The sequence below is a fragment of the Microcaecilia unicolor genome, chromosome 6 (genome assembly GCF_901765095.1).
Source record: "Microcaecilia unicolor chromosome 6, aMicUni1.1, whole genome shotgun sequence".
Classification (NCBI taxonomy): domain Eukaryota; kingdom Metazoa; phylum Chordata; class Amphibia; order Gymnophiona; family Siphonopidae; genus Microcaecilia; species Microcaecilia unicolor.
Genome location: NC_044036.1, coordinates 23876906 through 23890445, shown reverse-complemented (window position 1 = coordinate 23890445; position 13540 = coordinate 23876906). Strand labels below are relative to the sequence as shown.

The following is a 13540-nucleotide window of genomic DNA, read 5'->3' as shown; positions in this document are numbered from 1 at the left end:
CTTAAATGAAATTCTTTCACTGATAGGTAGCCGGTGTAGATCCTTAAGAAGAAGAGATGCTTTAACATACCGCTGCGATCTCTGTTTTGTGCAGTTTGTCGTTTTCTTAGGAGACTCCGCTTAATACCTGAATAAATTGAATTGCAATAGTCAAATTTAATTAAGACTAACAACTGAACTAAAGTGCAAAAGACTGATCTTGAAAAGATTGGTCTTAGTCTTTTAAGTTTCCACAATGAATTAAAAAACATTCAAGACTACTTTGGAAATTTGGCAATCAAAAGAAATAAAGATCTCCAAGATTTTCATTGTTGAATCCAAAGAATAATTAACATTATCAGTCTTAAAATTTGAGATGGTAATTGAGTGATAAGGGTTAGTTGCTATCATAAATTTTGTTTTATCAGTATTAAGATTCAATTTGAAATTAAGAGCCCAGGATTCCATTAAGTCAATACCTACTTCGATTTTGTTTGCAATCTCACGTAATTCTTTGATGAATTGGGGTATAAATTGTAACATCATGAGCATACATGAATGCTGAAAACCCATTTGATTCTAGCAAATGGTCTAAAGGGATCATCATAATGTTAAACAGAATAGATGATAGAGGAGAACCCTGTGGCACTCCACTACAAGAAACCCATGACAACGAGATAGTATCCAGTTGCTTAACTTAGTAAGATCTGGATTTTAAAAATCCAGAGAACCATTTCAAGATAGTTCCACAGATTCCATAATAGTCAAGTATTTAAAAAGATGTCATAATCTGCTGTATCAAATGCACTAGGCATGTCGAATTGGAGAATTAAAACTTTGTTGCCTAAGCTTAATTCTCATCTAAGATTGGCTACTAATTTAAGAACGGTTTCAGGACTATATGAGAGCCTGAAATCTGACTGATATTTATGTAGAATTGAATGATGCTGAAGATATTTCATTAACTGATGAGTGATTAGCCCCTCCACAAATTTGATTAATAGAGATATTAAGGCCATTGGTCTACTAATATTAATTTGACTATTTTTTGGGATCGGAGGTAAGATTATGCTATCATTACAAGTAGGGAATGAATGCACCCTGAGATGATAAAATTAGACTTGAATGTAGGTGATCAATTAAAACCTTAGGGGCTGGTTTCAAGAGATAATTAGGACAGGAGTCAAGCAAGCATTGTGATTTAGTATATTTGCAAAGGAAATGATTGACTTGGTCCGATGTGATAGGTTGAAATGTCGACCAAATTCTATTCATAGATGAGCAAAAGGGTGACTGATTTTGTAAATTAAGGAATTGCTCTAATGAGATGGAAGGGTTTTTCAATTCTTGTTTTATTTTAGTTATTTTCTGTTCAAAGCAAAAAGAGAGGGTATACAGCATACACAGAAAGTATACAAACAAAAAAAAGCAACACTGGGCCTCCAAGACTGGGACAACAGGAGTATTTTATTGACAAATGACCCGACTCGGGCCGTGTTTCGGCGTAAAACAACGCCTGCCTCAGGGGTCCGGTTTTAGTTGCAAAAAGTATATGGTTTTTCTAATTTGTTTTTGGTAAAGACAAGGCTAGCACAGGAGTTTACTTCCTATATCATGGCTGTCTGCTTCGACAGGAACGTTTGGTTCAAAAGACTTCCTCCATTCATTCTTACAGGCATTGAACGCATATACTTTTTGCAACTAAAACTGGACCCCTGAGGCAGGCATTGTTTTACACCGAAACATGGCCTGTGTCGGGTCAATTGTCAATAAAATACTCTTGTTGTCCCAGTCTTGGAGGCCCAGTGTTGCTTTAGTTATTTTCTGTTCAAAATAATAGGCCAGATGGTCTGCTGAAGGAACATATTCATTTATGGAGGTTACCTGTTAAGTATTCAACAATGAATTAACTAAAGCATATAGTTTTCTAGGGTTAATTGTTGTTTTGCCTATGAATTTAGAGTAATAAGTAATTTTATCTTTGGGAATCATATATTTGTATTCTCTTAGGAGCTGTTTCCAATTTATCCAATTGTCATCCGTTTTAGTTTTGTACCAAATTCTTTCATATCTTCTGCATTCTTGTTTCATTTCTAAGAGATCTACATTGTACCGGGGAGATAACCTCAGATTAGTTCTGGATTTGGTTTTGATCATTTGACCAAAAGTTTATAGGGTTAATTTTACCTCTGGTTTGAAAGATGTGAGAATCTTTTCTTGTTTTAAGATTAAATGAAGCTTCCATCCAATTTAATGTAAATGTGAGGCAGCTATGATCTCCCCAAAGAATCGGTAACCATTGTGGATTAAACACAAAAAATAAATGAGTCTCCAAATTTGGTTGCTAATATATATATAATTACCTTTGACATGAGAAGATTGGCCATTGAAGATTGAGAATTGCCATAATTGAAGAAAGTCAAGAAATTGCTTGGTATTATGATTATTAGGTGAAGGTTGACATCTCCAATCAACAAAATGTCATCATTATTGACACAAGCAATTGCAATGAACTCATTGAACACTGCTTCCAGTTACTCCCAACTTCCAGGGGGCCGATATACTATTAATATTTGAATTGGCTTTGATAAGAATCTTTTATAGAGACGATTGCAATTTCTAGTTGGGGAGTTAGCAATTTTTGTATATTTTTTACATCAAAGAATGACTTGTAGATGATGGCTATGTCTCTGCCTCTTTTTTTTTTTTTTTTTTTTTTTTAGTTCTGAGGAGATGAAGAATTTTGTATTTTAGTGGTCAAATGTCTAGAGTTGCTGTATAATCCATCATTTAAAGCCAGGTTTCAACAATAAGAGTTATGCCAAACTGAGGGGCCCTTTTACAAAGGCACAGTAAGCTCTACCACCAGACTAGCATGCCCCCCCCCTCCCGTCCGCCCCGTGGTAATTTCAGATTTGGTGTTTGCCCATACCGCGGGGACAAATTATTTTTTTATTTCCCACTTCGTGCGGTGTTTTCTGCATTAATCGGCAGTTGGCGCATGCCAACTGGTCACCACGTATGTAGCATGTGAGCCCTTATTAGATCAATGGATGGTGTTAAGGGTTCAGACTGTAAATAGGCGCATGCTGGTTTCAGTTTTACCACGGGCCCTTTTCCCGGCCCATTGAAAAAAAGCCCTTTTTCCTAGGCACTGTAAAAACTGGCATAGCGCGTGCCAAAAACATGCACCCACACTACCACAGACCACTTTTTGTCACGGCTTAGTAAGTAACCCCTGAGCCTCTTCTATCCAGTCTCAAATTATTTCAATTTTATTTATGACAGAGCGAGCATTTTATATATCCAACCGGCATAGGTAGATAAGAATGAATTTTTTTATATTGGATTTTTAACTAATAGACTCCTTTTGTAAAAAAATCTTCAAACAATTCCTTCTGTTTCTATTATTGCAATTAGTAGAAGGTGATAAATTAGAGCCTACATGAGTCGCACGTTGAAAATCTGATATAGATAAGTTATGCAAAAGTCTGTTAGATGAGAGATTTATATACTGTCGGATTAATTATCACTGGGATATAATAAAAAGTTTCAAAGACTAAAGTAAAGCGTATTATAACACAAGACAGTATAAGTGTGTTAACCAATGTTGTAGAATTCTATGTAAATCCATTGCCACTGAGTGTGAATAAGAATGCAGCGGCTAAGCACTAAGGAGTGAAAAACTTACTTGGTGATTAAGAGAGAGTCGTTTTCTGATGTTGCAGAGAAGAAGAAAAAAAATTAAGACAGAATACAATTGACTTAATATCTTATTTTTTCAATAAAACATTGAAAGTATCCAAGCACCACCCATGTGCCGCATGAAGGTGTTCCTTTGGCATGCCTCTTCAGTACGACATTTAAGGCACGACGCCTTAGAGGCAGTAACGTTGATATGGCCACTTGCCAGTGACGTAAGCTAACCACCTTTGCTTAACAAGTCAGATAAGGCTAGCCCCCAAAGTTGCCCACAACGGTGCACACTAAGATGTGGGACACGCCCCTTCAGCAGTGTGCCTCAGACTGGGCTCACTGTTATATCTCACCAACAGAAGTTGTCAGAACATTGATGATGTCACCAGTGGGCAGAGCCTCACACTGCACTGCCAATCAGTCAAAGGAACTGTAGTACTGATGACCACAAAGTCCTTCTGCAGCCAGCAGACACACAGTGGAGTGCAGGGAGACAAAAACACTGGCTGCAGGCAGCAAACACTTGAGAAGAAATCCCAACACAAGCCATTTTTTGGCACGTATGCCTTCGTCAGGGGACCTATCAGTGATGCGCGTCACAATACTGCAAGCTTATTCTTTCAGGAGCACGTAAATATATAAATCGTAACCAACAACATCCGTGAAAATGCGCGAAAGGTAATGAAAGTTGTCCAAATATTTGCATCACCATATTCACAGTTTTCTCAGTTTGAATCTGTAAAGAATTACAAGGAAATAGTGAATAATCATTTAAAAAAAGATGTTTTGTTTAACTTGGTACCATGAAGAGTTAAGCTTGAGATGAAGTAGGGTTTCAGCCTATTCATTTAGGGGTCCTTTTACTAAGCCACGGTAAAAAGTGGCCTGCGGTAGTGTAGGCGCGTGTTTTTGGCATGTGCTGGGCCATTTTTTACTGTGGCTGAGAAAAAGACTTTTTTTTAACAGGGGCAGTAAATGGCCTTGTGCTAAAATTAAAAGTAGCATGCGGATGTTTACTGCCTGAGCCCTTACCGCCGCCCATTGACCTAGCAGTAAGGGCTCACATGCTACACACGGTACTCATGCAGCACGCTATTGTGGCCGTGCTGCCAGTTACCACCGGGAAATATAAAAAATATTTTCTACTGTGGGAAACAGCATGCGCTGACTAAGAAATTACAGCCGGGTGGCGTTCAAACTGGGCGGTATTGTCGATTTGGCACATGCTACCACCACTTTGTAAAAGGGCCCCTTAGAGATTAATTGAAATGTTCTAGAGGTGCCTAAACTTTGCAGACTACTGTAGAGATTCTCTTCCATGTATAGCATTGAACATCAAGGTCAACATGTTGAACTGTTCATGAAACTTCACAGGCAGCCAGTATAACTCTTGAGCAAGGGCATTGCTCTTTCTGAAGTAGCTTTCCTTATGACCATTCTGGCAGACTTCCTTCATGTCAATTTCTGCGACAGTTACAACTTTTTTTGCCAGCCTGTTCAATAACTCGGTTATCAAGACATTATAGTAATCAAAATTTCCAATAGAATTACCCAGTGTCAATGAGGAAACCAGTGGTCTTAGAGCTGTTAGTTTAAGAAAATGACAAACATTCTTAAGCAACTGAAGCTTCCACCAAGATCTACGGCAGAAAATAAATTTAAAGGTATGAAAGATTGTCCAACTTTCATTTCTTCCCTTCGCTGTCTAATTTGTCCTTTCCTGGTCCCTTCTCCCCGCAAAACTACATAATCCTGTACCATAGGAGCCAACTTTTCAAAATTATTGGGGGTGCTAAGCCCAATGAAAATAACCCCTCCCTGGACACATACAAGGAATTTTCTCAATATTGGGGGTGCTCAAGCACCCACAGAGTCGGCTCCAATGTCCTGTACCAAATTTCACAGGGGTAGCTGTTCTTCAGGTTGTTTATAATACTAAAATCTTTTCCTACCATGCTTACTCACCTTAAAACAGCTTCTAGTCATCTCTTTCCCATTTATAATTCTGAATAAGCTTGAAAAAGATAATGAGAATGAAACATATTAAAATCAAATTTGAACATACCCCAGTGAATTTTTTTGAGCTGATTGCATACTGAACTTTACAACAATAGCAAAGAAGGAATGCTCATCTCCGGAAAAACACAGCTAGTAACAAATATATAAGCAATTTCTCTTACAATATAGATGGCAGCTGGAGACGGATGAAGATGATGGGTTATTTTTCCTGGGTGATACATTTGATGGGTGGGGGGTTAAGGCCTTTGCATGGCTTTCATTTACACCTTAAAAAGCAGGATGAATTCTTATACTGTGATCAATTAGGCATCTGGCAATTATTTCTTCAATCAAAAAATTGTAAGCCCTTCAGTCAAGCAATTAAATTAGCTCTCCTCTCATGCAGTAAATTGTACACTTAATATGTGTTGTAAAGGAGGGTTTATTTTAATTAGTTGCTTAGTAGGCAGTCATTAACCAATGAAAATGAATCATTCCAACATCTGTCAATTAAGTAAAACAGGTAGATAAATGTTAATCTGCTCTGGAGCACTGTCATCCCTGTTGTTTAGGGTTCTAGATGTGAAAAAAAAAAAGCAGGTTTCCATTCAAATGTTCTTTTCTCAATTGTAAGCAGTGGACTTAAATGGTTATGTTTGTTTTCTCAGGCTATCCGGCTATCCCTAGAACAGGCTTTGCCTCCAGAGCCCGAGGAGGAGAACAACGAGCCCGTTAGTAAACTGCGAATCAGAACGCCAAGTGGAGAATTCTTTGAGCGACGTTTCCTGGCCAGCAACAACCTGCAGGTTGTCTTTGATTTTGTAGCATCCAAGGGATACCCTTGGGAAGAGTTCAAGCTGCTGAGTACTTTCCCCAGGCGAGATGTGAGTAACTTCTCTTTGTGCAGCACCTCGAAAGGGTTCTGTGTCTTCAAGTACTTATTTCACAGTACAGTACCTCCGTTGTATACTTGTACGTGATGTGCTTTCAGGTGTAAGAGATGTAGGGAAACTGCTGAGGTCCTTTGCAATATTTAAGCCATCGGAAATACACAAAATCTGTTGGTTAAACACTGCTAGTCTTTCATACTTCTTGCTTCATTTTGCCATTATGGGAAATAGAAAACACTCACATGGAATAGAACAAAGTTTTATTACTTATTTATGCTGAAGAAAATGGGATTCTTTTTGGTGTGGATATTTTTTGTATTGAACAAATGTTAGACTAGAGAGCAACGGATATCTTCTGTACGATTGGGAAGCTCGGGTAGAACTATTTAGAGCTAAATTGTAATCTTCATGGTGTTTTTTTTTTAATATTTGCATGCGTATATTTATTCAATTTTGTTGCATTTATACCTCAATATGACTTAATAATCAGCATTCAGTTCACCTCAAGGCAGAAATGTTAGTTTGTCTGCTCACTCTCATAAATTAAAGTTGAATTCAAGTTTGAAAAATGCAATCAATAAAGCACCTCTAGAGCCTGAAAAAATATCTTTGTCATTCAGGAGGGAAGTTATCAAGATGGGCTACTGTTACGTCGGGTTATTTTAGTGTAGGTCCCAATGAGATCTTGTGCTAAAAGAACCTAACTTAGTAGTTCACGTTTATAACTCTTCCCCCCCCCCCCCTTAGTAACCTACTTAGCAAAATCTGAAGTTGAGGATAAATTTATAACGGGCCACTTATGGTTTATGGTTTATTTGAGATTTGATATACTGCTATATCTGACATACAGGTCTCAGCGGTTTACAATGTATATATAACAATAAGTAAAATAGATTAAACAAATAAAATAAAATTAGATTATTTGCTATTCCTGGGGCTCAAAACCCAAAACTCCGTATGCCTGTTAGAAAAAAATGGGTGTTTAATGATTTTTTTTTTGTATGTAAAGGTTACTGAGGAACTGAGTTCGATTCCTGGCACAGGCAGCTCCTTGTGACTCTGGGCAAGTCACTTAACCCTCCATTGCCCGCCGCATTGAGCCTGCCATGAGTGGGAAAGCGCGGGATACAAATTTAACAAAAATAAATAAATAAAAATAAATTTTGTACATGGGGAAAAGACCTTTTATAAAAATGTGCAGTTATATACATTGCAAAAAAATGCACATAACCAAAAGATTTCATGCAGTAGGTTGAAAAACACTAAATGTCTGTCATATGGCTATTTTATAAAGGCCCAGAGGCACTGCAGGAAGGATTTGTGGGGCAAAAACGCAGCTGTGCACATTTACACCTTCTGCGGCAGTGGTGTAAACATACGTGGCTGATGTGCACACGAGGTTGCTGATTTTATATCCTGAAACACAAAGGAGAGGGAATCCAAAAGCACAGAAGCAGAAGCAAATAGCGAAAAAGCACAAGGAAGCCTTCAGGTTGGGGGCGTCTCAGCTTGACTTTATTAATCAGACCCGACATGGTCCATGTTTCAGCTGAAACTGCCTGCATCAAGGGTATACAGATGCCGTCGCATTAGGAGTCACCAGGTATGTCGACACCAGCACGAGTTTGGTGCTGAGAGCCTCTTTTGCTTCCATCCACACCAGGCTGAAGCTGAGAAAGTTTAGAGTTGGAAGTCTCCCCTGCTCTGAGGAGCTGATCAGTCCTAGTGCTTTTTATTCATCCTTTCTCAATCAGAATATGAAGAATCCTGTGGCACTGCTTACATGTCAAGAGTTTTGTTCAAACAGTGCTGATTTTCTTAAAGGAAAAAGAGTGTGGAGAAATTCAGCAGTAAGTTTGAAGAGTGTACCTCCCCCCCCCCCCCCCCCCCAGCAGTGATCTTTGCCCAAGAAACAAGGATCATTTCTCTTAGAGCCAATAAAGATATGTCTTGGAGCCAACAGAATTTGAATCTTCAGTGCAAAGAAGAAAACATTTAAGATTGTCTCTTAACCAATGCATATTAAATTACTAGTAAAAAAAAAGGCCCGTTTCGCGCTAGCAAGGTTTTCCTCGGAGTGTGTATGTTTGACAGAGAGTGTGTGTGAGAGATGGAATCTGTGTATCAAAGAGAGAATGAGCAAGAGACAGAGTGTCTGTGTGTGTGTGACAGAGAGATAGAGTGTGATAGACAGGGAGTGTGTGAGAGGCAGTGAGTGAGTGAGTGTGAGCCACCACCCCCCCCTCTCGCAGTGCCCCCCTCCCCACCCCCACCTCTCTGGTCTCAGGACCCCCTCCCCACCTCCCTCTCCCCTGCGCCCCCTCCAGCCACCCATGTCCAGCGACCCTCCTCTCCCCCTGCCCCCCCTGCAGCCACCCATATCCAGCGACCCTCCCATCCCCCACCTCCAGCTACCCATGTCCAGCGACCCTCCCCCCCCATCCGGCATATCAAACCCCCCTCGCCACCCGCAGCTGCCAGTGGTAACGCTGTCTGGCCGCTGCTGCTTCTCCTGTTGAGCAGCAGCGGCTGCAACAAAAAGGAAAAAAGCGATAAATGTTTTTAAACCCAGCCCAAATCATTCGCAAATGCCCGAGTCTTACAATGCAGTCTCTGCAGCCGCTCCTCCTCTTGCCTGTCACGTCGCTGCGCTCCTCCAGGGTCTTACTCCAGGGGCAGTGACGTGGAGGCGAGAGGAGGAGCGGCTGCAGAGACTGCGTTTCAAGACTCGGGCATTTGCGAATGATTTGGGCTGGGTTTTAAAACATTTATCACTTTTTTCCTTTTTAAGCGGCTGCTGCTGCTCAACAGGAGGAGAAGCAGCAGCGGCCAGACAGCGTTACCAGTGGCAGCTGCGGGTGGCGAGGGGATTGATGTGCCGGGGTGGGGAGGGGGTTGATGTGCCGGGGGGGGGAGGGGACACATCAGAGGCTTCGGAGTAGGATTCAAATCATCTTTTTCTGTTTGGAGCTGCCTGTCAGGCGCCTGTGTCATGGCAGCAGGAGTTAAGTTGCTTCTGTCGCTTTCTTTCATGCGTTTTTTTCCCCCTTGTCTGTTGTGTCAGGGGTGGTTCGGGAGGGCATTCGGTGAGCGCGGCAGGTTCGGGAGGGCGGCAGGTTCGGGAGGGCGGCAGTCTCGGTTGGTTTTTGTCGTTTCTTTTTCTTAGCTTTTATTTTCCATGAACGTTCAATGAAGCTGCCTGGGCCCACACTGCTGTTGCTTGGGCCCTCTGGATGACGTCATCCGAGGCTTCAGTCCCAGGCACAGCCAATCAGAATGGAGGCACGGGCCCAATCAGCTTCATGGAATGTTCATGGTGCAAATTATTATATAGGATACTTGTATACCGTTAACATTACAGGGTTCAAAGCGGTTAACACCTCAGGATTCAAAGCGGTTTACAATGTAAATAAATAACCAGGACAGACTTCGTAGGAGACCTATCAAACAATGTAGAAGAACGTGAATTAGAAAAGGCATGTGCCATCCCAAAATTTAGAGGTGTGGGTACATCTGATAAATTTGTTCACAAATGTTTATTTTGACCTTACAAAGAAATGACAAAAGATTTAAGAAAACCTCCTTCAGCTTCTACTTGAATAACTTAGTATGAAAGTCATAATCCTTCAGAACTATGGTATAATTAAATGGGAAGAAAAAAAATATCTCTCTAAGGCAGAGCAATTTTTATATCTTCACGCAGTGCATTTTAATTACAGACAGCGATGTTTAATGAATTTATCACGGCTATCTGCAGTTTCTTTGCAAACTGCAGATTTGAACTGTTTCACTGTCCCACCTGACTGCTTTTTAATTGTGTCTTCTACAATGATTACAGCAATAATCAGGGATCCCACTGTTTAAACCACAGCTTCGTAGATCGGTGTGACTGAAACATCCCTCATGCTACATACCAAACTCATGTTACTGAAAGCTTTCTTCTTTGGGAAACTTCTGGCCAGCACGATAAGTGTTACCTGCCGGAAAAATATCACAGGAGGCCAGACTTGTGTTAATATGCTACAAAGTCTTTCTGTTCATGGAACAAAGAAATAGTTCGGCCCATAACTTGTTGGGTGTTGGAATCCCCTTTAGCCGTACAGTGATAAACATTTGACATGAGGAGTGGGGGGGCCATTGTTCTGCTCCTTTGCAAAGGGCGGGAGGAAGGCCCAATTGTTTCCTACTATTTCTTTGTGCTTCTGATTCAGTCAAAAAACTCTACGGTTTGTGCCCCAAAATTGGCAGGGAGAGACAGACATTAAGTAGAACAGGTTTAATCATGAAGAGTTTCAGATTCAACTCCGGGCACCTTGTAGGGCAGGCTGGATGGACCGTGCAGGCTTTTATTTGCCGACATTTACTATGTTACTATGGAGCTTATTTTCAAAGCATATGGACATCTCAAAATGCCCAAATGGATGTCCATGTGCTTGAAACGTCCAAATCCTGATTTTGCAAAGGCAGAAAAGGTATGATATTTGCTGGGAAATTGCTTTTAAACTTGGGGAAAGGTAGACGAACGTTCTGGTTTACTAAGCAGCGTTAGCGCCAACACGGCCTATTCAGTTTGAATGGGTCATGTCGGCACTAGCGAATGGACAGCCACTAGCGCTGCTTCATAATCAGACTTCTTAGAGTTAAATTGGTAATCTCAGTGTCTTTATTTTTAAGTTACTCTGCTTATTTAGCAAAGGCAGTTTAAGGAATGGGTTTATTTTTGTTTGTTTAGCGTTTAAAGTCTCTATTACAGTTGCATAGGCTATTAGTTAAGGGACTATTCTAGAGTTTACTATAGCATCAGTGTAGAGAAGAACTGATAGTCACAGGAAACCTTAGTTTAAAGTTAAATTCCCCCCATCAAGGGCCCGATCTCTGATTTATAGGCCCTTGAACCAGTTAGAAGGCTAGAAGGTTAATTAGGGCATCTTTATCAGCTAGTAATTAGCTCTTAGAAACAGTCTACGTAGGCCTATGGAGGGGAACCACAAACTTATAAAAATAAAAATGTTTTAAAAACCCTAAATATTAGTATAGCCTAGAATAAATCACAATTGTGGGGAATTTCAGTTTACAGATTCCTACTCCATTAGCAACTTAATTAAGAAATTTTTAATAATAAGATGCAGACAGCAATCCAGGAGTGAGATGGGGCCTATCCAGTCTTTTGCACTGAGTGTAACATTTTATTATCTCCCAGTTGGTGAGAGGTCATATATATGTACTCAGTGCAAAGAGCTCCTTGCACTCAGAGAATGGGTCCGTTACCTGGAGGCTAGAGTAGCAGACTTGGAGGAGTTGAGGCAGACAGAGATATATATAGAGAAGTCCCACCTCCACTCTGGCAACTTCTGTGTTGCCATAAAAGAGAAAGGTCACCTGAAGGGAGAGCATCACTTTGGAGAAGCAGGAAGTAATCCTGTAGATGGGGTGCCTTATCCTCTCACACCGAGGATGTCTCTCCAGCGGCTTTTGCCCAGGAGGGAAAGATTAGGATGGCCATCTTAGTTGGAGATTCAATTATTAGGCATATAGGTAGCTGGGTGGCTGGTGGACATGAGGATTGCTTGTTTACTTGCCTGCCTGGTGCGAAGGTGGCGGACCTCACACTTCACCTAGATAAGATTTTAGATATTGCTGGGGAGGAGCCAACTGTTTTGGTATATGTGGCTACCAACAACATAGGAAAATGTGGGTGGGAGGTTCTGGAAGCCAAATTTGGGCTGTTAGTTAAAAGCTAAAATCCAGAACCTCCAGGGTAGAATTTTCAGACATGCTCCTCATTCCTTGCGATTGAACAACTTTGAATAACTTTGTGTCATGAGCAAATTTAATTACCTCACTAGTTACTCCCAGCTCTAAATCATTTATAAATATGTTAAACCACAACGGCCCCAGCACAGAGACCCCCTGTGGATCCCCACTATCAACCCTTCTCCATAGAGAATATTGACCATTTAACCCTACTCTCTGTTTTCTATTAATCAGTTTTTGATCCACAATAGAACACTATCTCCTATCCCATGACTCTCCAATTTCCTCTGGAGTCTTTCATGAGGTACTTTGTCAAATGTCTTTTGAAAATCCAGACATGAAATATCAACCGGCTCACCTTTATCCACATGTTTGTTCACTCCTTCAAAGAAATGTAATAGATTGGTGAGACAAGATTTCCCTCCATCAGTTCCTCTCCACCTTTAGATCAGACTGACATGTGCTCTAGTTGCTTCCCTCTCAAGCTTTGATGTTCCATTTGTAGCACAAATAGCCAAGGTGGCATCATCCTTGAAATCATCCTCGCCCCACACAGATCTATTGCTAGCTTTCCTCCTCCTCCACTTCTTACAGCCACTCTTACCATACATCCGCTCCATAGTATCCACCAGCCATCATGTTGGTCTCAGTTTGTCACTTCTTTTGTCCTGCATCTTCTGTTAATTCTCTTTCCAGTGGCTGCTTCCCTCACTATTCCTTTTAGCTCTTTCCTCCTTTTTTCTTTTCTACCTCTTTGTCTGCTGAAATGTCTTCCTTTCTCGCTCTTCCATTTCCCATCTTACTCCTTCCCCAGCCTCTTATTCCCTTCTATTTTTCATCTACTCCTCATTACTACATTTCTACCTGTGTACTCACTATCCTCTTCACACTCCTCTCCTTGTCACCTCCCCTGGCCTCTCCCACATGATTTCACCATTTCCAGTATCTCCCCCTCCCTCCACTCGTTTGTAGCCCAGCATCTCCTCTCTCTTCCCCAGTGGCCTTTCCCTTCTCCAATGACCTAACATCTTCCTGCCCCTTTCCGTCCACCATCTTCTTGTCCCATCACTTCTCTCCCCCCCCCCCCCCCACCACCACCAACCCCCATGGTCCAACATTGCTCCCTCTCTCTTTTCTGCTGTTTTCTCCTCTTGCTCCATGATCCATCAATTCTGCCTCTCTCCTCCCCACTGCCCTTCCATCTCGCATCCCCTCCCCCCCCC

At 41.2% G+C, this 13540-nt stretch overlaps 1 protein-coding gene across 3 annotated transcripts in view; it reads left to right on the top strand.

Moving 5' to 3' along the window:
- Positions 1-13540, top strand: part of FAF1 (Fas associated factor 1) — a 716909-nt gene that overhangs the window by 668559 nt on the left and 34810 nt on the right. For all 3 annotated transcript variants that reach the window (XM_030208188.1, XM_030208187.1, XM_030208189.1), the window contains one exon: positions 6342-6557. In XM_030208188.1, the coding sequence (XP_030064048.1) occupies positions 6342-6557 (216 nt within the window). The remainder of the gene's footprint in view (positions 1-6341; positions 6558-13540) is intronic.